At 38.2% G+C, this 27,370-nt stretch overlaps 1 protein-coding gene across 10 annotated transcripts in view; it reads right to left on the bottom strand.

Moving 5' to 3' along the window:
* Positions 1-27,370, bottom strand: part of CDK14 (cyclin dependent kinase 14) — a 332,062-nt gene that overhangs the window by 129,825 nt on the left and 174,867 nt on the right. For all 10 annotated transcript variants that reach the window (XM_035545540.2, XM_035545541.2, XM_035545542.2 and 7 more), the window contains 2 exons: positions 10,908-11,028; positions 440-533 (listed from right to left, as the gene is read on the bottom strand). In XM_035545540.2, coding sequence (XP_035401433.1) covers positions 440-533; positions 10,908-11,028 — 215 coding nt within the window. The remainder of the gene's footprint in view (positions 1-439; positions 534-10,907; positions 11,029-27,370) is intronic.

Below are 27,370 nucleotides of genomic sequence, written 5' to 3'. Positions count from 1 at the left end.
TCTCACCTCATTTTCTATCTTGCTTTTCTTTTTATATGTCTATCTCACAGAAGGATACTTCCCATTGACATTACATTAGTATAACATTAAAAGGGCAACCAAGTTCTCATTTTGATCATTTGCAAAGTGAACATGACAAACTGGCTCAATTTCCACTAACTTACACTTGCGAAACTTTTTTTCCGTAACTGTATACAAACCCGTCTGTGGATTACTTGAAAAACATTTACCAAAAAAAATAATATTGCACAAGATCTGAACTTACTACATAGTCCTCAAGAATATACAAACTGCACCTCGTTAGTGCACTAAGCTTCTGTCCTTGGCTCTGTCAGCAACTTAATTAAAAAATAAAAAATAAAACACAAAAACATGTATGAACATTTACCAATCAACCTTCGTTGTCTTAGGTATGTTCCTTCAGCAGTACAGAACTCACCAGAAATATCCTTTCAAGTTGATCTTGAATGTCTTTCATTCCCGGAAAAGCCGCGACCCCTTGAATCATTTCTACAAAGATACATCCCACTCCCCTACAGAGGGAAAAAAAGAAAGCATGCAACATTAGAAGGATTTATCTTAGATTAAACAGTTATCAACAACGCTTTTATCTCCATCACCAATATTTAAATAATGTATTTTATTATTATTACTTTTTAAATCAATGCTGTGAAAAATAATATACAAACTGATTAGTTCACTTTTGAGGTGTTTGAAGGCTAAGTGTAGAGATAGGAGGAATATGGATGAGTAGCTGTTGACACCAATAAAGGCACAGCAACAGCTTCCTGTCTGTATGAGTGCTTCCCAGGCAGCACGCTCACACTTCCAAATAAATTCTGTGGATGTGGGAATGGCACTGAGAGAGCACCCTTGGGAGCAGCTGAACAGGGATGGACTGCAGCACAGAGGCACACTGGAAGGGCTTGGGCTGGAGATAAAGTCTGGGGAAAAAATGAGTAAAAAGGGAATGTAGTTGCTCACAGCCATTGAACTAAGCTACTGCCCAAATGCTGATGACTCCTGGGATGGGCTTGCAGCCACATGCACCCTCCTCTCACCACCACGACAGCCACCTTCTTACAGCTCCTTTCCCTAGTTTCTCCAATAGCTACTTCACCAGGGTTCCCTCATCCCACTCATTTAAAGCCACTGGCAGAAGTACTAGGAAATCAGGGGAGAAGACTACACAGCACAAAGAATGGATTAACGGATTCTTAAGATTTGAGGAAAGTTTCTGCAGGACTTTAACAGAGATTTCAGATTACCTGTGGACTTCCCACATCTGAGAAGCAAGAGAAATTATGAATTTGCATTTGCTTCTTTTCTGGATGAAAAGAGCTCAACGGTTGCTTGCTCCATCAGCAAAAAGTAATTGCAAATTGTAGAATTCAGTTACATATTTTCACTCGTTCAATTACAATTTTCCATGTATGTACAACTTACACAAGCAAACTACTATGTATGACATATACCCACACCTGTGTAAGTAACCCAACACAAATACCAAGTCAATAACCCAAAATATATATTGGAATGAATCAAGAATTCCCAAAGCTAACTACAGTACCACTTTTTCCTTAAATTGTGAGCTGTGTCCTTTAGCTCAGAAAATCCTAACAATAACATCTGGTTTCACTTTGTTTTTTGAAGTAAATTATTATAACGAAGATTATCAGAAGATAAGCCATGTTTTACTCATCTCTGAATGCTTTGACCACTACCAAATAATGAAATAATTTTATGTTCCAAGACAATGAGTGTTGACAGTAAAATTTCCTAACAAAAAATTAGACATGCATCACTATTATCTAATTCTACATCCCAAAGCACAGATACAGTAAGCAAAGTTTCTCCCTAGCCATTGGAAAAGTGGAAGAAAACTTTGGAAGGCACAGCTCTGGTCCAATTTTGGAAAAATTCAGGTGTTTATAAAAGAGAAAGGTTAAAATTTATGTTCCATATGCTGCTATTGGTTACTGAATGAATGGAATTGATTAAACTGCCACTCATCATTCACTCTGGTTAGTGCTTCATTAGGCACAGATAGTCACAATATATCTTAGTCAAATCCTTACAAACAGTATCAGGATCTCAGGCAAGGAAAAATTTGATTGTAGTCAGGAGCCATTTATTCAAGATGAAAAATAAAACAATTGAATTTAGACTAAAAAAGAGGATTAATGCTCTATTCTTGCAACCAGAAAGCAGGCATTTGTTTAAACCAGTTTATCATTTTAGGGCATGTACTGCTATCTGCAGAGAAACTACACCTAGCTGTTTGACCAGAAATACTGTACAAGCAACATGAAGATTTTGCCAGATTGTTTCATGTTTTTTTTCCCAAAATCTATTTGCAAAATTTTCCGTTTCTAGTGGGTCTGACACAAGTGTGAGCCAAGAACTGCAAACACCACTGAAGAAAAATTTCCTGCTTGGAAAGAAGAATCCTATTTTGTGGCTTGGACTCTTGTAGAACGTAGTACTCCATTTAGTCATAAGCTGAAATGAGGAGTTAGATAAACAACTACTACAAAAAAATGAAAAGGTTATTAAAATCACTGAAGAGAGAAACATAAACAAGCTTCCAGATTTGAGCTGGGGGACTGCTGTTCACTTTGGCTCACTTGAAAACTAAGATTAAATGAATATTAGAAAAGAGAAAGAAGGGGGGGGGAGGGAGGGAGGAGGAATATGATATTGAACTGATATGAAATACCTAGAAAGCTATAATATCACACAGACTTTGAATGGCTGGAATGGTATTTTAGATGCCTTAGAGTTTTCCATGAGTTTTGTCTTAGGCTCTTAGCAAGTAGAAACTAAATATATGGTAGGATCCCTGAATCACAAAACTTAAATGCACACACTTTGAACCTGAACAGAAATAAAGTCTCTGCAAGGCCTTTATACTTAAACTTGTTTTTGTAGACCTCACAAACCATTAAACAGGTTATAGAAATTTTTGAACAAAGCAAAGCTTATTTACAGTCCAGAAGAACTGGTTTGTAAGAAAAAAATTAAAAGAACTATGTCACTCTTGGCTAAAAGAAGGACAGGGAGAACATGACGACTCTGTATTTAAAATTATGCAAAATGAAGGATAGGAAAGAATGGATCAGGATTTCAATGGTTCCCAGAACTGTAGGTAGGTCCAAGACAGTATAACCAGAAATAGGAAAATGCATTTAGGAAATGAAAATTTTAGGCTATGTTAGAGAAATACACTTAACAATTGTGCTATACCCCAGCCTCCCACAGGACTGGGAACTCCACGGTTACAGTCACGTGAAACTAGAGAAGCTGGAACATTTAGGAATATTCTTCTGGGACTAGACTTGCATTAACAGTAGGGTGGATAAGATGATCTCACAGATCACTCCCATCTCCAGTTTCTGCAATGTGAAGATTACATCTTGAAATACGAATTACAACCAATTAACTTGGCTGCAATGTGCATGCACCTCTGAGGATGCGTTATTTATGTATCATTTGTGTACACATAGCATTGTACAATGTCACTTTCAGGCAGCTTTTCAGAAATCATTTGTGTGATTTCAGTACCTTCAATCAAGTTTTCCTACTTTCTTTGCAGGACTTCTGATTTTCAATAAATAAGCCAAATGCTGCTAATTCTGAGACTTTTTTTCAGAGATCCTCCCAATGGAACAGCACGGGATAACCTTGCAAAGTAAATGTGACAGCCATTTAATGTTGAAATGTGTGGCTTACCCCCTGATGACAAAAAGCATGACTAAACCTATTGATGTATTGATGAGACCATATGTGGCCATACCATCTAATATTGCTCTTCTATTGTCCTGCCTAATTTGCTGGGACTCCGGCTGTCACCCAACAGCCTTATAAGGAGTAAGAGTTAATAGCACAGCTAAATGAGTTACTCTTGCATTTGAACTGACACAGTAAATGAGCCTGTAAAAATGAAGTTAGTTGCCTCACAAAACTGCTTTCCTTTTTTTTTTCCTTCCTTTTTTTTTTTTTTCTGCACAACTTTTATAATTCAAGAACTTATTCTCTTAAAATTAACTTGCTTACTGGGAGGTTGGTTTTATATTTTTGCTTCAAGAATTTCCATTCCTGTCTCTGTGCAACAAAGATCCTTATTGCAACAAGAAGAATCTACAACCTATTTGTAGTTGAATACTACAAGAAAATAACATAAAAGCTCTGCTGAGGCACAATCTATAAGATTTTTATTTTTTTCCCGTTCAGTTAATATTCCATTTTTTTCCTGATGGATTTGTAAAAGAGACTACAAATACACTTTGGAATGAGGAATTTTTTACAAACTGAATTTTATTTTATACTTAAATGGAAATTATAGAAAGCCTGAGTGGAAACTCGAGGAACAATTACTATATATGTTAAAAACTGTTGAACTTTTTGCCCTGAACAGATTTGCAATGCTTTCCAACAGGCTCACTGCAGGTGATGACATTTAGCATATTCTTCATAGCAAAGTTGTATATTCGCTCTTCAGATAAGATTTGTATCTGGTTGTGAAGGTTGTTTCAGTGTGAAAAGTTTGGATGAGGAAAGCATTTTATGAAAAGCAAGTAACTGCTTCCAGAATTCCTCATGATAAGATTTCTGAAATACAGAGTAACAGCAGAATTTTCATACAAACTTTCCCAAGTACGTGCAGTTTGCACTGTTAAATATACCGTAATAAAAAAAAAATTAAATAAAAAAAATAAAAAACGAAGCCTGCTTGGTTTTATGGACTCATTACCAAGAAGCAATGGTGGGATTTCTTCCATTAAATCCACCTGTTACATCCATGTTGGAAGGGCACAGAGGCTTTTTATCTTGCCAGATTTATTCAGAAAAAAAAAAAAAAGTCATGTTCCTATATGATCCTGCTTATGAACAGAACTATGACAACTCTGAGGGGGGATAGGAATGAAAAGCAAAGGACTTCTGTCTATTTAATTGACCAAAACCTGATTTTGTTCTGCAATGGCACACTGCCAGAATAGAACGGAATCCCAGAATCCTGGAATGGCTGAGGTTGGAAGGAACCTCTGGAGACCATCTGATCCAAGCCCCCTGTTCAGGCAGGGCCACCCAGAGTAGAGTGCATGTCCAGGCAGCTTTTGATGATTTCTATGGAGGGAGACTTCACACCTCTCTGACCAATCTGTGCCAGTGCTCTGTCATCTGCGCAGTTAAGAAGTGCTTCCTGATGTCTAGATGGAACCTTCTGTGGTCCAGTTAGTGCTCATTGCCTCTGGCAAATGCCGTGGACACTGAACTTGGTTGGACTTCATCTTTCATGATTACTCATATTTGATATGTGAAAAGCAATACACCGTGAGAGATACAGTCTGAGCAAAGAATAGGGGCGTAATGCAAATGAATTACTTCCCATGTGAGAATTGTAAAGGGTGAAGCAAAATTTCCCTTCCATAATGACAAAGAACAGTATTAAAATTTCCACAAAAAGCAGATACGACGAATGAAAAATAAATTCCTCAGAAGTATGATAGTTCACAGGATTTCTTGAACTAACCATAATTACAAATGAATAGGGTGCTCATGTTTTTGCCCGTATCTCTAAACTACTAGAAATAAAAGCTCTGGAAAGTGTTTTTGTCACCCAATCCTCTGTATAGAAACTTTCAATTTCTATATTAAGAAATATTATATTCATGAAGGATTAAATTGTACTTAATTACTTTTTGTTAGAATCTTTCAATTAGACTCATTTCCTCTGTAAAAGAAGAATGCAAAATAAAATAAATCAAGAAAATCACCTTTGAACTTAAACAACATCCTGCCATAAGGTATTTTCCTGTTCAACACGTTCTTCCTGGTTTTCTTTTCCTTCCATGGATCCAGATACTTTTTATGAAGTACTTTCCTTACACACATACGCTACATATTTTTAGCTGTGTGAAAACGATAGTAAATCTCATGTTTCAAATGGATAAAAGTAATTTTTAGACAGGAACTGAAATGCCTTTCCTAGAGACAAAATTTTTTTCCTCACACACAGTCTTCCTATGAATAAGACCCCATGAGAATTTTCCAATCAAAAGCTAATTCAGCTGATAAAACTTTTGAAGACCTCACTGACAATGAGAGAAGTTTAATTAACAATACCCTGACAGTTACTGCAATACCCTCACCTTAATATCCTAATCCTGAAATTAGCATTTCTTTGGAGTGGAAGTCACAATCATAACAAACATCAAGGGCAAAAGAACTAATTTTCCCTACACTGTTTTCTCTCCTGGGCCCCAAGAAGTATTTCTTCAGTGTGCATGGGGACTCCTACTCTCAGATTTATTTCACTGCAAACTGTTTACAGCAGATATGGGATAAAGATGCCTTTGTAATCTCCCCTGTGTAAAAACATAATTTGGTGCACCTGTGTCTAACACAAGATTCATTTTTATATAATAAATAACTTAATTACTGTCATAGGTCTTCATTGGTCAAATATTCATGAAAGCACGCATGGAATTACAGTGAACACTCAAATCTATACTCAGAGCAGGCTATTTGTGGAAAGTGCCATGTACCTGATAAACAGCATTTATTTTTTAACAGTAGAATAAAAAAACTTCATGTGAATAGTTTTCCCTAGATAAAGATCAGAATTAAGACTTTGTCTATCGATCCAGATGTTACAAAGTTAAATAACAGTGATTTAATAAGCAATTTCATAACATTTGACCGGCCTAGTTATAAGCAATTTCTTTCACAGCACTAAACACAGCTGATGTTAATAAGAGTGATTAGTTAATAAGACTGAATTTAAAAAATAGCATGGCCATGTTACCTGAATTGTGACTAACAGTGTATTTTTAAAAGAAAAACAGGATATGCAAAAAATTGCCAGCTGTTAGCAAACACAGTTTATAGCCAGCTGCACTTCAAAATAAAACATCCCTAGTGACTTCCTGATCTAAGAAACCCAGATGTAGCAGTACATGCATTACCAGAACCAAAAATGATTTAATAACCTGTTTAAATTACATCATTTACTTATACTAAACTCTTTCTGTAAGGAACAAACAAAATAGGTTCATTTGGGGATCTTCCCTATGTTTCTGTATTACCTATTTATGGTTTTTAGTAATTTATACGTCCTTTATCTATTGAAGCTTATTTTCCTTGGATTGACTTTCAAAGGACTGTAAAATTCAAGGATTAGGAAAAGTTACACCAGAGGCAATGCAAAGCCATTTTCATAAGCTAATAGTAAGTCCTCATCAAGAGGAGGTAAAAAAAAAAAAAAAAAAAAGCATATCAAAGGTTATCACAACTCTTTGATGCAGTCTTAGGTAGCGTAACACATTCACACAATGCCACTGTATCAAATGCTGTCAGCAGTAAATCACAAAGCCCACTGCATTGATTTCCATCACTACTCTGACACGACTAATGCATGTATGTCTTCATTAATATTATTTTATTGCCAGTGGCTATTTAAAAAGAAAGCAGGAGAATGTAATACAGTGTGTGGATCATTAGCTTTTAGTTACTAATGCCGTACACCAGCAAATGAAGTGTAAAAATAGCCTGCAGCCTCTGCCACCTGCTTCCTAGCTGCTGTCCAGTGGTTAATATCTGGACTCTTTTTTTCATGCAGCTGGTCTTCTACTCAATAGGAGCCCCACTTTCCATTCCTTGGGAACCACCATGAAATGTCATTTATCACGCCTACAGCAAAGACCCTGTTGTGTATTTTTTTTCCTAAATGGAAAAAACAGCTGTGCTTTGTGCCTCAACATTATTTAAATATTTAGTGAAGTGGCTGCCTTGTTTTGTCATAATGTAGATTATCAATAAGGACACGCGAGAGCACACAGTATCTGCCATAAGGACATAATGCCAGTAATTGCATAAAAATGCTAATGCTAGAAACACACTTTTGATAACAAATTACCAAATTATCTTTGTATCTGATGGAAGATAGGTTTCTCCACGTCTCTCCCTTCCTCCCACTCTGGGAAATCGCTAAGCAGTTTTAATGTAATTACGGCCCAGCTATGTACAACCTCTGTATGAATAAAACCCTAAGCCTGCCGGAGCTCCAGCAGAGCTCCCTGCGAGATGTGCCAAACAAGCATCAGTGGCCTGAAGACAGAACGACACCTCTTGCCACCACACTGGAAGAGCTGTTGCAGATAACCCAGCAAAGCATAGAAGTGAAAACCTAAAGCTCTTCTGTCACATACGATATGTATTTGCTCTAACCTGACTTCTGATATGGCAGTAGCTCAGCCTTTACATAAATTCCTACCATGTGAAAGAAACTGCATTACTAGGTTTTTTTTTTTTCTAGGGTTTCCATAGTTCACCAGATTGTATGGGGCAGCAGAACCTTTTATCAGTGATACAAATCTAATGCAGTCCAACTTCATTTTGCATTTGAAACAAAGCACGCTGCTCTCTGTCCCTGAGCACCTATATGAAGTGTTCTGTACAAGAGGACATCATTTATTGATATTGTTGAAGATATAATTATTGTGTTCTTCCACAGTATTCTTGCCTTATTTTGAAAGTCCTTGTAAAAAATGACCTTCATTCCTGAAGCGGCATTTTGAGTCCTTCCTTGATGTTCCCGGCAGCCCATAGGATCATGAAGGCAATGTCAGCCTGGATTTATAGTAAGTTTAAAATGCTTTTAATTAGCTGCATGACAATTTGATCTCTATCTCAGTCATACCACGTAGTTTGACTGCACATTTTAATAGCTCTTTTACTAAAATCATTTATTGGCGGGAATGTTAACAGATCTATTTTTGAGCTGTTAAACTTTTGAGTGAACTACTTTTCTTCATGGAAAAAGTTTGTGAGAATCAAAAATGTTTAAAAATCCCTTGTTTGGTTAAAAAAAAAAAAAGCCTTAAATTCAAAGTGTAATCATTTTTTGAATTGGTAAATGTTAGCAACAGCAAAAAAAAATCCAATGTCTATTTTGACTAAAAAGCATTTTTCAGGACTTACGGAGTAGTTTACTCTGTTAAAGCATTTAAAAATTTTCTTTAGTGGTTTCCATATTTTCTGTCATTGTATTTGTATTTCAGAAGTTCAGACACACACGTACACATATACAAAAAGATGCGGGACTCTGAAAAACTGAGCACATGCTGACTGAACTATAAGAAGATGAGCAGAAAGAACTATTTATGTCTACCTCCTATTACCCTAAGCAAGTCGAGCTTATTGCTGAGAACGTCAGAGGTGTATCTGGGATGACTGCAAAACGTCAGGAGCAGATGGGATGCAGAGATTGCATGCAGTCTGTGAAGACATCAGGTTGAACTGATCTTTGGGAAAACAGGACAATTTTAGCACAGATGAGAAGTTGAGATGCAGGGAAAAGTGATTTTAGATCTGGGAGGTAGAGAATGACTTGAAGAAAACCAGACAGATGCTGCCTTTGCCTCTCTGCAGTTGCAGTATCACAAGGTTCACATTTGGAGATGTTTGTTCACCCACCCTTTCCTGCCTCTTGATAAACCAACCCTGCAGCCAGAAGCCCAGCTATATTAAATGTTCTCTTCAGCATTAGATATTCTATTATTTATACACTGTAACCTCCTCAACTGAAACAATCCTGCTGCTTCTAAGGCCTGCCTCTAGGAGTCAACACTTACAGTGCTTCAGGGCAAAACTAGATGAGATTTCCAGGAAAATAGAGCTTTTATGCCACAGTCTCTGACCTCACCTACAGGAGCAAACACAAGTTCGTCATGCTTAGTTTCTTTCCTCAACAAAGAAAATACTCTTGCTTGGTCAACGCTTTCAGTACTACTAAACAGTTCAAGATTACCTTGACAAATAATATTTATCCATTGTTAAAGCGGGTCTGAAAAACATATGGGCTTTTTTATTTTATCTTACAATTACCTCTAGATTTTTACATAATCATAATTCTAAATTTAGGCTGCACAAATTAAACAAAGGTACTTCAGCAAGCTACAAAACAAATCATTATACTTTTTTTAAAACTCGTTCAGTACATATTTTTTCCTCAAAATAAAGGAGTTCTGTAGATCTAAAGGATTAAATATACATTCAAAACAAATTAACTTATTCCATGACATGAGACTTTCTTGATAAATAAAAATATTCTTCTTCCAGATTTCTGTTTCTCTAATCAGGCTGCTTTGCTTCTGCCAATAAAGTTGATGCTCTAACTAACAGCAGAATGTGTACAGATTACAGAGATTTGTGACCTCTGCCTTGGTCTCTTAACAGTCAAAAAACCACACACACCTCCGTCGTTCAACACAGGATTAAACGATGTTATCAAAAGCAAGGTGTTGTATTCTTTACGCAAACTGTTCTTTCAAACCTACAGGTCTAAACAAAACCTGTAGGTGTGAAAGAAAGTTGTCCAGCAATGTGTCACATACTGATTTACTGCTAACCAGCAGAGCAGATTAAGAGAGGCTGTATTTTTGCACCCAGAGTATTCTGGGTTTGTCCTTGCTACAGCTGGGAAGATCTGACGTACATAGCAAAACTGGGCAATCCAGTCACAGCTGCAATGCTCAAGCCACCATGCTTTTTACCTGGTTTTGCTAATATAGTATGAGCCACCATGTCCTGTATCATGCATTCAGGGCGAGCAGTTGTTTGCCAAGGAACAGCAATCAACAGCAACTCACCCAGTCTCTTGAAAAGCACTACTGGCTCTGCTACTGGTGTACCAACACCAGGTAGCCAAGCTGTGGGTTGCAGGAGGGGATTCCTTTAAGGAAATAACTGAGTCAACCACACAGAGATTACTACACATGAGCTACACTATTATAACTTGAAGCTTTAACTATACCACTGATCTTGCCACATATTTGTTTCAAACATCTAAACAAAATCAGAGCTAAAACACCTACATATAGTCTCAGTAAAGATGCTGTACTGACCACATATCGAGGCAGGTGGAATATTCTGTTGATCCCAAAAGGACATCTGGAGGCCTGTACCATAGGGTTACCACTTCATTAGAATATGTATGGCTGGGAACTGATTTAGCTCTTGCAAGACCTGTGGGGTAAATACAAAGAAATTAATAAAAACAAAATGAAGAAACTGTTTGCTGTATGGTTACAATCCTAAAAGGATACGTGAGCCCACATCATATCACTTGATGTCAAGTGTTTTTTTCTTCTAGTATTGAAATATGTTGCTTAATGAAAGAACATGGTAGCATCTATCATCTAGTACCTGGCTAAAAAGAGCTGTGATTATTATGAAGGAATAATAAAATATGATTTTCATACTGACAACTACAGACCCAGGAGAGATGCAAAGGTACATTGTGGTATACCTAAATGAAAGACAAATAAATAAAGTTGTTCATTTCCATTAACCACTCATCCTCGGGCATCAATAGTCTTTCATTTCAGTGTTATTCAGAAAAAAGAAATGGAAAGGAAACTCCCAGATGTATAGTGACATACTTGAGATTTATTTTTTTAGGGAAGCCTAAAAAAAACTTCCACAGCTTACATTGCAAACCCTAGTCTGCTTATTCAAATTTATATCTGAAAGCAGTAGAAACACTCAGACATTTCCATTCAAATAAATATTAATATTGCCGTAATACGTCAGAAAATGGTATGTGCAAAATTCTTCTCTCTCAACAAATGTATGTTGGCAGTGCAACAATCTCAGAAACAGAAATCATTTCTATGAAATCTCTGACCTACTAAAGATATACTATTTACAATAATTGTCTTTCAAGCTTGTCAGTTAGTTAAAATAATTCACATAACTGCATAACCATATATCTCGTGGAAAATTGGAAAGATTTTAGGAGAGATTCTCATGTGCTAAAAACAGCAGTAACGAGCAAGCTTTTCTAACAGTTCTCCTACAACAGCTTCACGCATCCAGGGACTGGAAAAAAGATTTTCAGGACTTTGGTGCCTGTTCCCATCATGTGCCTGCAAATACCTTTCCAAATAATTTGTTCCTTCCTACTGCCTTGAGACTATCCACTCCCTCACTGGGAACACTGGACGAGTAACAGAAATCAGGAGAACGCACCACTGCTGTTTGTCTTCCTAAACAAAGAACTATGGATTTCCCTTTCACACAAAAAATGAACTTACTAAAACAGAAGGTCATGTCCTACACCTCACAGAACCCAAAAAGCAGTCAAACACTCCAGAAAAAATGTGCAACATGAGAATTCAGATAAAAGTGAAGATGAGAGTCCTTTGCATCTTTACTCTCAATACACTGGAGAAGCTATTTAAGAACAGTTAATCTCAGTGAATACATCTCCATAGTAATGATGGCAAATCTTGCCAGTAGATTGCATTATCAGCTGATTATAGCAATTAGACCAGTGTAGGGGAATAATTTGACTCGTATGCCAAAATTTCTTTGAAAAAAAAAATCAAATATGAACAATCTTTTTTCCTTCTTCTTTTTTATCCAGCTTTCAGACTTCCATCTCCTTTACATTTGTTCACTTGGTCACCAGCTTGACTAACACTTGGTTCAAGCCGACAATTCAAGGTAGGCAAATGCAGCACAACCCCAAAGAAAAGAGGTAACCTCATACTGTCTGCAGTACCTCTGATCAGTGCTTTTGCTTCTACAAGCAAACCAGCAAATGCTCTAACTGATGAATAGTTCTTATTCCTAGCACAAACATTTACAAACAAGCCTCAGTTTCTGAGCGCTCGCACCCCACATGACCAATCTGAAGTAGCACTCCCTGAAGGTGGGAATCTGGTTTTGCTATTATTAAGTTAAACAAGAATGATGAAAAGATTTGAGAATGTCCCCATCATTCTCTGCCTGCCTGATCCGCCCTTCCAGAATCCCTTCACTGTTGCTTAGGATGACTGAATTTGGTTGCAAACTCTTACCTCTCTAATCTTCTTCCTAGCTTTGGTAGGAGAAAAGGCCCAGGCAGGCAGGGAAAAGGCATTGTTAAGAAGCCAGCAATGTTATATGATATGAAGAAAACTGGCAAGTTTTAGAGCTTGTGCGGTGATAAACAAATGCAGGTGTCTACGACACAAAGTGCTTGACCCACACAGACTCAAGAAATCTCCCTAGTAGGGAGGAATAAATAGCTACCTTTCCATACCAGAAATCAAACTGCAAATAATACAATGCTTGTGCTTGCCAGCTAGTTTCTGCCACCTTGCTGACCAAAACGAAGCATTGCAAGTACTATAGCCAACCCAAATATGTCTTTCCTCCTATTCTGTGACCATTCAGCCTGTCCTCCCATTCGGTAGGGACTGCTGACCTTCCTATTTCCTCAGCTGACTACTTCTAGATCTCCTCTACCTCTAATCTGGTCCAGGCTAAGATACATCAAATTTTCAAAGCATGTCCCTTTTTGGCTAATCCCAGATGGTTGGACAGCTAAATGTTTTTCTTTAATCTGCTTTTTATTTCCAAAACACCATGAAAGCCTCACTCGAGGTTAGCTGCTACATCTGGCTTCTCAGTTATAAGAGGATCATTACTGAAAAGGAGAAAGTTATTAGTAAAACTTCAATTTGTAAGAGCAAGTTGAAGCCATACATTGACATCAAACAGCATCAGTGCACCAGGTTTAAGGTTTATGGGTACAGGCCATATGTTTTATGTAGTGGCCAACTGGTTTCCTGCTTGTGCACTTAACACTACTTTGCAGACTAAATGGCCAAATTTAGCAGAACTGAACAACCCAGAAAGGCTAAATTTTGGCACGGGAAGATTTGGAACAGTCCCTCTGTTTCAGTCAATAGCTCCTCTAGTGCAGAATTCAAAGGTCCTAAATTAGGCTAATGCCTTGGAGGAGCTTCTTTGTCTCTGGAAGGGAACAAAGTTTGCTTTTTCTGAAGAACGTTCTGCGTAAATAAGGCACTTCCAATTATGAGCACTTTCATTTAAAGATTCAGAATTAATGTAAATGTCTCTCAACATGACTGAGGCATGAAAATATCCTCATCTTTCAGATATATTTACAGTTTAAAAGCAACACTATCTCTCTCTATATATATATGTATAAACACTAACAAGACACTGCATTTCTTATTTTGATGTTTCAGATGCGAACAGTTGACAGTTATCAGTTGTTGTTTTTCTAAATATCCTTCTGCAGGAAAAAGATGCTATGTATTTCATACCCTTTTGCACCTCCAAATATGCTTACTCAGGCAAAATTTATTTAACCACATCTTTCAGCTGAAAGAAAACTGAAGGGTAGGATTAATTAGCACAGCATGTTCGATCACTTTCTTTAAGGGTTCCCTGTATGTTTCCATGGTTACTCTACAGGAAGGGTGACGATCTCTTTTGAAAAAGACAGAGCTTATGGGCGATCATCAAAACTTCAAATCTTAATGGATAGTGCGAACAAAAGTCAAAAGGTAAATGACGAGATCGCCAGGTGAGTACACAGCACTTACATACTGCTGTTTGCACACTTTTTGCCAGTGATGGTTTGCTGACAGCTGGTGAACTCCCTTCCAGGTCCTACGTCTTCCAAAAGATAAAAGGTCAACACGCGTCCCACTGTTACGGCCTTGTTTGGAAAGGAGGAAGCCAAGCGTAAGGCACAGCTATTAAAAAAGTCAGGTTGCATCAGCCCTGCTGCGTGTAATTATGGCAAGAACAGACACTGGTTAACGTTTTCCAGGCAGTTACTTCTCTGGCCATTATTTATCCAAACTGGAAGAAGAAACTGTTCTCACAGATCACACGCCACAAGGCTTCCCCAGCATCATCTACCTGTGCTGTGCCACAAAGCACAACTTCCTTTTAACTCATTCGAAACCTCAGGATGTTCTGCAATGCCCTTTAATTAAAGCACAGGCTGACCGACAGAAAGGGAAAGGGAAAGGGAAAGGGAAAGGGAAAGGGAAAGGGAAAGGGAAAGGGAAAGGGAAAGGGAAAGGGAAAGGGAAAGGGAAAGGGAAAGGGAAAGGGAAAGGGAAAGGGAAAGGGAAAGGGAAAGGGAAAGGGAAAGGGAAAGGGAAAGGGAAAGGGAAAGGGAAAGGGAAAGGGAAAGGGAAAGGGAAAGGGAAAGGGAAAGGGAAAGGGAAAGGGAAAGGGAAAGGGAAAGGGAAAGGGAAAGGGAAAGGGAAAGGGAAAGGGAAAGGGAAAGGGAAAGGGAAAGGGAAAGGGAAAGGGAAAGGGAAAGGGAAAGGGAAAGGGAAAGGGAAAGGGAAAGGGTCACACAAAGACCATCAAGTCCAACTTGCTGACCCCTTCAGGGCTGACCACAAGCTGAAGCGTGTCACCAAGGACATTGTCCAACTGTCCCTTGAGGACTTGGCACGGGGCATCACCTCCCTCTGCAGGAAGCCCGTCCCGGTGTGTGACCACCCTCGTGGCACTGACATTTCTCCTCACGCCGAGCCTGGCCCTCCCCTGGCGCAGCTCTGTGCCCTTCTGCACCCTGCCATCGCTCACCAGGGAGCAGAGGCCGGCACCTCCCTCTGCGCCTCCCCTCCTCGGGAGGCTGCCCAGAGCTTATGTATGCGCCTTTAACATATAAAAACTCCTTCCGCCTCATAATCTGAATTATTAAAAAAAAAAAAAAAAAAATGACAAAAAGATATTTCCTTCTGTGGTAAACACAATTTTCTCTGCTTTGTCTGGCTCTATCTTTCATCTCACACCCAGAGGTTGTATCTGATTTTACCTAGCATCAGTTATTGACATAACACATTGCACTGATTTATCACTGTAATTTTTTTTTAATTGTATTTGGCTTTTAAAAGAGGCAGTAGCTATATGCAGACACAAGACCTATTCAATACACACACCTTTGGCTATAAGCATAAATATTAATATTTGATATCTCTTTAGCTGCAGGATAGCTTTCTAGTCAAGTTCATATGACAACCAGGAAGCCTTTGTTCACAGTGAACATTATTCTGCAAATGAGAAAAAACAGTCACGGCTGCAAAAATCAGGGCTTGCCAAGAATGTGCATTGTTCCCTTTTCCATTATACCTTAAATGTATTTATTTGTTTACTATTTTTATTTAGATATAACAAAAAGAGCTCTAGTGGGACATATTGCAAACAAACAAACAAGAAAGTGTTTTTTTTCTGTTGTTTTTCCTTGATTTGGATCCTTTCATGTTTCCTTCCTTAGCTTCATGTTTATTTATTTTAACGATTTACTTAGAGTTTGGGGTAAATGGCTTATAAAACTATAACCATTATTCAGTAACTATATTAAAATGTTATTAATGCTGTCTGTTGTAGATCATGAATTGTCAAGTTCACTTAATCTATTTATCCAGGTACTTATTTTCCAACAGAGGCGTATTTATTCAGTGAATACATGAATGGCAACAAAACTGAAGTAAAATGGGTGGAAACACTGCCACTATTTTGACAAAGCAGTCAGCTCTCTGCCCAGAAGTCAGTTCTTGGCACGGAAAAGTGTGCTGCAGCCTGTAGGTCCCTCCGCTGTCTACGTGAATATATCTACCCCTAAGCTGTAGCATTGTCAGAATATCTGATTTTAATTCCTTTCAAATATGATAAATTGCCTACAATACCCTACGTCTGAGTCCTAATGCAGACACCAGATTATGGTAGTGATGTTCATTTACAAAAGTTACCCACTACTAGGGAGAGGCTAATCAGGTTCCCCTGTTAATATTCCCCAAAGGCACTTGGAAAATGACTGTTCTTCCGAAGCAGAGCGCATGAGTCAACCTTCAAGAGACAGAGAGCAATAAGTAAGGCAAAAGGCATGTGTGCCTGACAGCCTGCTTGTTCCAGCAGTATCAGTTGGTCTAATAAAAGATGATTTCTCCCTGCAAATCTTATCTCATGTATGTCGTCAGACAATCACTTACAATAATGTAGATGATAATTATCCTGGCCTTTGAAAGGGACTCGACTATCAATTTGACAAACACAAGTTACAAAAAGGGAAGATAGAGAAGTATTTTTTTTTCTGTTAACGGGAAGTAAGAATTTAGCCCCCAAGAAAAGAGTTTTTCTTTTTTCAACTACTCCAGCATCATCTCTTTTGACTGCATCCCAAGACACCCAAAAGATCATAGGCAGTGGAAAAGTGGGATAAGGAAAAGAGCTCAGCTGTTGGTTGTATATTAAAGACCTCTTTGAATAATTTGACTGAAAGCCATCCTAGCTATAAAGCTGGTTATTCCTCTGCTTTAAAATCCTTATAAAAACTTTCTGACACATTGAAAAAGCCTACTGATGCTGAACATGTACCATGACTGCCAAATTCATTCATTCTCCATTAGCAGAAAGGAACACACAAATAATTCTGTTCCAGTCAAAAAGTAGGCGGCATGGAAGGGCAAAGGAAATGCATGTTTCACTTTCAACACAGTGAAATTATATGTATCCCCATGACCTTCTGGGTCAGTGTGAACATGTTCAAATTGCCTCTCCTAGTCTAGAAGCAGAAAAATAATGGTGTGGGCAGGGAAAAAAAAAAAAAAAAAAAAAGAATCCACACTGTAAACATGCACTCAGCCGTGACAGCTAACAGAACTCAAGGACAGCAAGCAATTGCACATCAAAGATAACTTCTGCATTAATGAAAAGACCTGGATTCATTATGAATATGGGATACGTGCCCACGATATTTTAACAGTTGACTGATTCAAGTCTTGCTTTCCAGTTTCTGGATTTTTACTTAATGATCCTCATTTTGTTGTCTCACAGAAAAAATTCTATATGAAAAATGATGACCTCTCCTCCCAACAACATCCCAGCACGAACACACCACTTTGCTAATAAGGCTGTAAGTGAAAATATCAGAGTTGCTCATTCCAGTTATTAAGTTTGAAGCAAATAGTTAACAAAGCCTGAACAGATGGTTTTAAATTGGTAAGATCTGCAAAAGGACGGGAAGGAAGTTCTAGAAAGGACAAACAGGCAGAAAATACTTCTCCACTGAAAATGAGAAGTAATACATCAGAATATTTCAATACTCCCTAAGAAAAGAGAGAAAACTGGGAAGCAGCTACAAATCAATGAGCACAGCACTGGGGAACAATTTGAGTTTAAAACGGAAGAATAGTGTGTATATATATATATATATATATTCATGGAATTTTAAGACATATGAACAATGATCTTGCTGAAGACAAGAAACTTAACAGACTACTTTCATACATTTTTGAGGAATAATGTTCTCATTACCTTTCCCTAACAAACCAAAAGGAACTCAGAAAAGAAAAAGTTAAGTGCTACAGACCATCGGGGAAACTGTTCTATGGAGACAAAGAGAGAACTATGGATGTACAATTTGATGAAGTGTAATAGTTCACCAAGCACTGGCCACAGAAGTCAACAACTCACCACAGTGCTATTGAGTATTAAGTTAACAATCAACTGTTCCCCATCTGTAAAACTAAAAGCATGACTGCAAGAGCCAATTTTGGATTACTCCATCTGGAGTCCAAGTAAAAATGAACCAGCCTTCATCAACTAGTATCTTGATAACTTATCACTTGATAAAATGCAGTAGGTACTTGACATATTGCATGAGACAGGCTAAATAGGACATACTGGCAAAGAAATAAATAAGCTTGCTCTGTGCTGTGCGAGACTTATATTAGCAGAAAATCATCATGTAGACAAACTGCCTTCCCCTTTGTTGAGGTGCTAAGGGGACTGAACACACACCAGATTCAATCCCTCTGTATACAAGACAGCAGTACCATTTAAATCCTTCTACTGCAACACTTCATTAAATCTGACAGCTGAAGAACTGTTAAATAAGCACATTTTGTTGCTAGTGTAGTAATTCACAGTCATCCAAACAGAAACACAAAAGCTAAGTTTCACTGAAAGTTTTATATTTGAACATCTAATCCCAGTTTACACTCAGATAATTTTGTTTCTTCAAGGAGTATAAAACACTGAGCCTGCGAAGGTGATGCCACAGCCAATACGTACTGCTTTTCCCACTAACAAGGTCCACAACTCAGTGCAATGATTCTGGAGAGTGCCAAAAAAAAACAAACACGCACTCTGGTCAAATGCAAAGTTGGTTGCATGACTATTAGGATGTTGCTCTGTGGAGTGGTTTATGCCAGTGGAATAATACTATTTTGCTGATTCATCATTTCTAACTTAGAGGTAAAATAGCCAGAGAAATTTAAAGATGATAATAGGTCAAGTAATGGTCAGGTAAAAGCCTATCTAAGTGACTGTAAATTTACTTACAAACAGTTAAGATCCCAGGAACTAGTCTAGGATAATTTAACAAGAGTGATGCTACGTGAAAAAGCAAGTATTTGAAGAGTATTAACATCTACTAAGAAATAACACTTCTGAAAATCAGATCTAATTATTATTTTGATTTATAAATCCAACACCGATAGGGCCGTTTGACATTACCATGCAAAACCATCACGACATGGGTGTTGAAACAATCACTTCCTACAGTGCAATGTCTGACGTTCCATGAATGGCATAACTCCTCAGCTAACAACTTCACCAGCTCCTGGCCTCCACGCTGCACAGCCATTGCAATTAAGTTTGATGTGCCCACGTTTCCAGGTACGATGTCACTGCAGCATGCACTTCCCTGCTGCAGGACACAGCGGCATTTGTTCCATTTCACAGCCTCGTCTTCTGAACCACAGCCACCTTGACTGACACAAATGGTTCTGTAGTGAACAAGAAGTTTAATCCAGGCTGCTTCCAGGACCCGTGACAGACTATTTATAGAAAACAAAAATACTCAGCTAATTCTTGGTATCACTGCAATACATTACATTGTATTCTGCAGCTTACATATTTCCTTAGCATGTGAAACACTGTCTGGGCCATTCTGCTGAAGAACTCCAGTACATTTTGCATGTGTTACCACATCAGTAGATACATTCACATACTAGACAATACCCACAGTATCTAAACACACATCTGTCTGCACTGGCAGATGAAAAAAGTCAGAGAAAAATGATCTTAAAACATCAGTACAATACAGTACAAGCACCAGTACAAAGCTAACAACACAAAAAAATCTAAGCTATTACAAAAAAACAAAATAACTGCAGCAGACCTAAAGATTTCACTAAATTAATTTTTTTATTTTCACTTTGCTTTAAAGTGTGAAAACATTAAGGAAACCCACGTAAATATTTTTGCTTCTGTAAAGCAGCATTATAGAGCAACATATTACGAAAGGGATCTCTGGACTCTCAGATTCACCTGTTCAATCGAATCGCTCCTCAAAACTCATTTAATATCTATGTCATCTTTAATTAGCTGAATCACAAATCTTACAAGGAAAGTTTTGTGAGAGACATTCCAATATGCTTAAGATCTAAATGATTATTTGACTTTACATCAGTAGTCAGGCATCTGTATTCCTGCAGAGCCACCTAATCAGTTCGTAATATAATTTTGTCACAGCGAAGGAAGAAATGAAAACAGACAATTTCATTTTTAAAAAGTTACATTGGAAAAGGATTAAGGCTGTGCCTTAACAGTATGATTCTGGAAGCGTGTGGTTAAAAAGCAAATGTTCCTCATGTGGCAACTTTCTGTATAGTGGCACTGAAATGCTGAAATGCCACTGCCAAGGTAGCAAAATCGGAGCTATAGGACCATATCTAGTCTGTTATATACAGATGTAACACTACTAAGTCAGGGGAATTGCAAATCCCTGTGTCATACCTCACTAAAACAAATGAAAAATTGTTAGTACTGAAGTTAAACCATTCCTTTTTCTATTATTTAAGTTAAGGACTATTGATGTGCTTCTCCGTGCAGTGCTTGATTATAAACTTTTTCTGGATTGCAAGCAAAGTAAACCTAACAGTATCTTGATCATAGAAAAAATACTACTGTCATATTCTTAGTAACTTTGGAACATTTCATGTTTTATATAAACCATTTCCTATTTCAAGTTTGCATGTACAAACAAATCATAAGTACACAGGTGAGCACATCTCATTCTGACAATCCATTCAGCATCACATCCTGCAACCTACATGGCAAAGTTGGCTGTAACCCTCAGCAAAGAATTGTCCAAGTTTCAAGAAGGTAAATTAGGATTTTTTTTTTCATAAAGTGCATTTCAGTAAGACAGTGATTTTTAAAATATATATATTTTTTTTTTCCTAAGGTCTACACACAGTTCAAGGCTGAATAAAATTTTCACCCTGCTTGAAGAGTACAGAACTTACCATCAGCAATGACAGTACTGATATAATGAAAAGTTTTTCCCTTATAGTGCCTCATGCTTGGTATCTGCTTTTACAATCAATTCAACCCACTACAGTTAATATCTAACTTAAAGACCATTGCAATGAAATATCCTTAAGCGCAAATACAGCCACAAGAGTGAATACTGGGAGAAAAAAGAAAAAAAAAAAAAAAAAAGTGACCTAAAAATTGCTGAAATAAGAAGGATAAGAAGTATGTTCATATCTGGGGGTAGGGATAAAAGAGATGACACCTGAATATCTTCTTCTCCCTTATTTCTAATGGCCTCTGGAAAAAATTACTTTAACATCTGATATGTTATATAAGGCATAAAAGCCAAAGGTGGGAAAAGCTGAAAGTGACCTTGGAGGAGAGCTTGGCCACCTTTTAACAAGGTGAAGATCTAACCAGACTTTTTCCCTAACATGTAACATGAAAATCATGGAACAGCATTTCCTCCCTCATACAAAGCAGTTGTCAACGTTGCTACCTCACCCGGATCAAATGCTCACGATTCCTGAGCTCCCACTTTTACCATCAGTAACTTAGTGCCTGATGGCTTCTGGATGCTGTGGAGGCCAGTGGCTGCAGCGAAATTCTCCTCTTAACACATGAATAGGAATCATGCAACTATAAAAAATATTAATATTACCCAGCACTGCATCCTTCAGAAAGACTGAAAATTAACCCTGCATAAATTATTAAAAATTACCTAGATAAAAAGTGAATCTGTTGCAGTAAGGTTTTACACCATCTAGAACAAAATAAACCGTGATATAGATTACAGAGCAATCATTTCTTTAAAATGCTATCTCAATTATGGAATTATTTCATATCGTGTTAAACAGCACATTTCTCTTAATGAACTGCCATTCTCCTTTCACATTAATCTTTTTCTTTGCATATCAATATTTTTGTTCTGACTGATGATAATTTTTTTCTTCTTTAACCCACACTGCTTTCCAGTTATCCTTTAATTTCCACATAGTTGATTATTTCCTGTGCAAAATAAATCTGCATAACTATTAACACATCAATGAAATTTAAATGATTACAATTTGGCATAATTTTCTCCCATTATAATATAGTATGTTCTCTTAAATAAGGAAACATTAAACAAAAGCATAATCAGACCAAGAAGGCCAACAGGGAAAGTACTAGGGGATCAACCTCGACACCTATACTCAAAAGCTTTACCATGACGCTAGCAGGCTTTTGAATATAGCTACACTGACAAAAGCAGTTTGCCATTTCTCAGGCAGGAGGAAAACTACTAATGAAATATCACCAGGGTCTGAGACACAGGAAGCACCATTCTGACAAGTTAGTGTGGCTGCAGCTGCTCAACACTTGTGAAAATCTCACGTTACTTATGAAATTTCAAAATCAGACTGGCAACGCAGCACACCGAGGTGTTTCTCAGTCAATTTTCAAACAGAGAAAGGAGGGGGAAGGTGGCCCATCTTAGTCCACAAGTCACACTTCTGATTACTTTTTTCATTCCCTTTTAAGTGCCACCATTAGAGTGACTACATCATTTCCTCCACTGATATTTTTTCCCTGTATCTACAGTATCAGAAGTGAGCAAAGAAACTTTGGAAAAATAAAACACAGGGGCTTATAGCCACAGTAGTTACAAGGCTACACGCTAAGGCTATAGAAGAAGCAAGATGTGTAGGAAGAGAAAACTGAAATGAGATCGTGGACACGACTGAATATTTTCTTTTTTTTTGCAATGAAAGCAAAAAGCTTATCACTGCTGCCCAGATTTTAAATACATCTACAGATTCCTTTGGCTTGATGGGCCTCTCTTGTGGTAATAGTGGTTGTGGTAATAATGCAAGATCACAATCAGCACTGAGCTAGCCACATTACAGATGACATCCAAATCCCACATTCTTCCTAAGCACAAAACACTGAAACAGATTTTCATCACAGTTGTTTTAATGGTGTCATAACCAACTTCCTTTATTGCCCTTAATGGATAATTAAGATGCTTTCCTCCTATTTAAAGGCTCAATATATCTCTAACTTGTAACAATTGGAAACTGGATTGAACCCTAGGTAATCTGAGATGCTTTTAACAGGGGACTCATTTAGTGACTCAAACCAATCTCCAGCTCCTTATTGGTTTAAAAATAAATTATTATTTTTTCTTCATCAGCCAATAATCCTACACAGTGCTTCTTAGCGGGAAGAGCTCAAGTTACAGTATCTACTTATTGCTATAGCTGAAAAAATGGGTATTTTTTAAGAATTTTAATTTCAACAATTAAAAAACAATCAGTGGAGACTGACGTGGACAAAAAGTCCAGTTTGTTTCCAAGCAACCTATGTCAAATCTATTTGTTTTCCATAGGTCAGCAAACCCATTTTCCAGCCATAAGATACTCTTCTTGCATCGACTCTCACAATGGCAATTTTTAAATTAGATTTGCCTAATTCCTCAATAAACCCATCAGATCAATGAAACAAATTAGACTGAGGTCCATGATGGGAACAGCAAGCTAAATAGATATGAGAAGCAAAAGGCATTTGCACAGCACTGGACCACAAATTCTCCTCCAGTTTAATCTCTAAAACAATGCACAAAAGAATTCATCAGCCCAAGCACCAGAAATCAAATCTACCTCTTTGCGCTGCTGTTGCTTGAGATTTCCTGCCACCTACGCATTTCATCTCACTCCCCATGTTTTCTGGGCAAGATACAAGAAGGTCAGAAAAGCATCACGTGAAGCCATTGCCTCTGTGAGGAGAGGGGAAGGAGGCAGCTTTGGCTACTCCCCGACAGCAGTCAGCTGTACTGTTAGAAACCAAGAAGAACTGGGGGTGGAGGGACAGCTTGTCGTCTGGGGGAAGCAAATAACTGATATAGCAGCTTGGAAAGGGTCTCTGGGTCCACAGCACCCCCAGCCTCCGCAGCCTACAGCTTTAATCCTTCCTCCAAGACAACATATTTGAAGGTCCCCTGGCTACCAATGAACTTGAACAATGAACAATGAGCTCTGGGATCCCTTTCTCTGGTTCCAGAAAGCAATGGGGCATTTTTCACTGATCTGGTAGCATGCATTCAAGGTTACGCCAGGCCAAACGTACACAGGCTGCTCTGCTGCTCCAGGCCTCGAACCAAGGTGTCAAAGTGGATAGCACTCTCAACTTCTGCTCTCGACAAAAACCACCGTGTTACAGTTAGTTACAGAAATAACTGTATTTTCTGAAGATCTGCAAGCTAACTCAAGATTTCACTTTCCAGGTTCCTACTTCCTTTTTTTTTCAACTCACAACATTGTGAGCCATCTTCATTACTTGCTATTTAATACAAATGTTATCAATGCCCCTCAAAGAAACCTGTTACTGACCTGGGGCTATGCGAATGAATTCTTCAGGCTGGAAGGCTATTATCAAAGGGGACCAGACTGCACCTGGGGAAACAGCAACCTCTAACAAGAATATGGGAAATAAATGCCTTTTTCATTCTGTTAATTTCAGACTAGGTATTTGAGGAGTCTGTGGACCTACATTTTGGGTATGCTGGTTCCCTTCATCACCAGCAGCAGCCTTTAATAAAAACATTCAAACACCTTCCATGATTTCTCCAGCCCTGGCACAGCCTGTTCCTAAAGCGGCAGGGGCTTATGGTGGGTCAGCTACCTCCAAGATGACCCAGGCAGCTCCTATAGCTCATCCTCAAACCGCACGACTGCAGCTACCCAGCCTGCTGTTTCCTAAAGCCAGGAAGGTTAGAGGTTGCCAGTCCACAGCTAGAGACATTCCCTGAGGGGTTTTACAAACAATTACACCAAGCATCACTGAAAATGGAAACTTCCAGCACCATGACAACTCCATATACTGATATCTTCAAGAATTGATACTCTGTGGAACATTCACACAGAAAAACATAGCGGTTATTCATGTGAGCAATCTTTTATGCTATCCAACATTTCATATGAATTTATATAAAGAAATTCCTTACGGGACTCTTACTGTGAAAAAAAAGCTATTTTTTTCAAGTTATCAACATAGCTTTAGTCATCCTAACAGTAAACTAACTATACAGCAATAGTTTTGTCCCTCATGACATATCTCCAACATGCTCCCTGCAGTAAAATCTGTATGGAAATTCATGGAAACATCCTCTTTAATACTCAGCTGCAGTTTTAAACTGCAACTCTATGGAGTATAATTCTCTTTATTACAATCCTCAAGCCTCTTTGCTCCTGTTATCTATTATTAATCACCCTATATATCCAAAAGGATGCAAGGCTCAATCATACCTATTTGATACTGTCTTTTCTTACATTGCAAGGTTTTATATCAAGAAAATTCTGAAAGTGTAAGGCAGTATTTCCACCATGATGCAGACCTCCTGCAGCTCCTTATTCATCCAAGAAGATCCCAAAAGATAACAAAAAGCTGAAATGAAAGGCTTTAGGGTCCATGTTATTTGGAAGACTAAAGCCAAGAAATTTCCATTAAGATTCTTCTGCCATTTTTTTCTATAAAGCCGACTCCCACAGACAAGAAAGAGCAACTCTCTGACTGCAGGAACAAGCCCCAAAGCATTAAAGTACCTATTTCCTGATGTTCTTTCACACTCACCTTGCAACACTAGAACTCTTTGGGGCATTACCACAGCCTGAAGCTTGTTAAACAGACTGAAACTAAGAAGAATCAGTGCAGAGAAGGGGGTGAAGGGGCAATTTCTATGCAAGCCTTACAAAATGTAATAAAAAATTAATAATGTTAATAAATCAATCAACAAGTTTTTCTATCCTTTCAAATTACAGTCAAGCTAACAATACCTTCTAGACTTTCTCTTTCACACTTTGAAATTGTATTTTGCACGTCTGCCTCTTGGGTACCTGCATAGTCACAGCCATACGCTGTGTCTTGGAGCCATGGCATAGCAAGAAAGTCAGTGTACATGCTAAAAAGAATGGCACCCCAATTAAAAGATGTAATTACATAGGAGATCTTTGCACTTGAGAAAATTGCACAGTCCAAAATGCAGACCAAACAGATCTTCAAACTTCTCAACCACACAACTTGTACAGTTCACCTATACTGCAGGCCTAGCAGAAAAGACAAATGGGAAAAGTGGCTGCGGGGAAGTTTCACCAACAAGAAATCCCCTGAAATAAAATTCCCATCAGCATGTTGATCAACTAACAGATAAAGCAGGACAAGAGTCTTAATAATTTGGCCATTTTCTCTCACATTGTCAGAGGTGCTATGACTGCTTCACATGCAAGCCAAGCTCAAATGTTTTGTTCCATACACCTATGATGCCCTGAGGAGTTTTTCAGTACATCAGCAAGTGACATGCAATGTGCCTGCCCTCAGAAGTTCCGTAACTGTTTTATCTGAAAATTTAGAATAACAAGCAAGTAGAACATGTATTTTTTCAAGCCAGAGAGCATAACATTTTTCAAACTAAAGAATATGTAAGAGAAAACATAATATGATCAGTTTAAAGGTCCACCCACATTGTTCCTAGAAGAGCCAGAATATTGGGCTTCTAACTGAACTTTGGGGACAGAGAATAAGAAACACAACACAGAAAGACAAATCCTTCCTGGAAAGTCCCATCTGGAAAGTAGGATCCACTTCCCATCTCCTACCTGATTGCTATCAGCCATTCAGAGACTTTGAGCTGTAGTTTAAATGTAATAATCTGGATGTAAGCAAAACTGATTAGCCAATCTTGATTTATATTGGCATACACAATAACTAAATACTAACAGCAGGTATTGTGTGTAGGAGGACTTGCTCCATCATTTTCCCATCCCTGGGACCTTCCTTCCCATCCCAGACCTTCCTTCTTTCTCTTTCTGAAAATACGTACAATGTTCACTTTTCCGCCGTTATTGGAGACCTCCCCCAGTTGACAGAATCTTTCAAAGGTGATAGAAAGCAGCCTTACGATGACATCAGTCATCTTTCCCAGTACCCTCAAGAGGTCTCATGTGTGGACCCATGAACTTGCATGGGTCAAGATTTCTCAGAAGATCCCTGACTCAGTTCTCTTCCACTCACTCTTCTCCTCCATGAACCGTGTCTCTGACAACAAAGGTTTGTGAGATTTCATTTTTGAAGACCAAGACAAGGATGTCATTGAGCACATCAGCCCTATCTGCGTCTGCTGTGACTACCTCACCTGCCCCACTTAGCAAAGGGACTACATTTTCCACAACCACTTATTATTTCTCTC

Source organism: Cygnus atratus, chromosome 2 (assembly GCF_013377495.2).
Source record: "Cygnus atratus isolate AKBS03 ecotype Queensland, Australia chromosome 2, CAtr_DNAZoo_HiC_assembly, whole genome shotgun sequence".
In the NCBI taxonomy this organism is placed as follows: Eukaryota; Metazoa; Chordata; class Aves; order Anseriformes; family Anatidae; genus Cygnus; species Cygnus atratus.
This window is presented reverse-complemented; position numbering and strand designations above follow the sequence as displayed.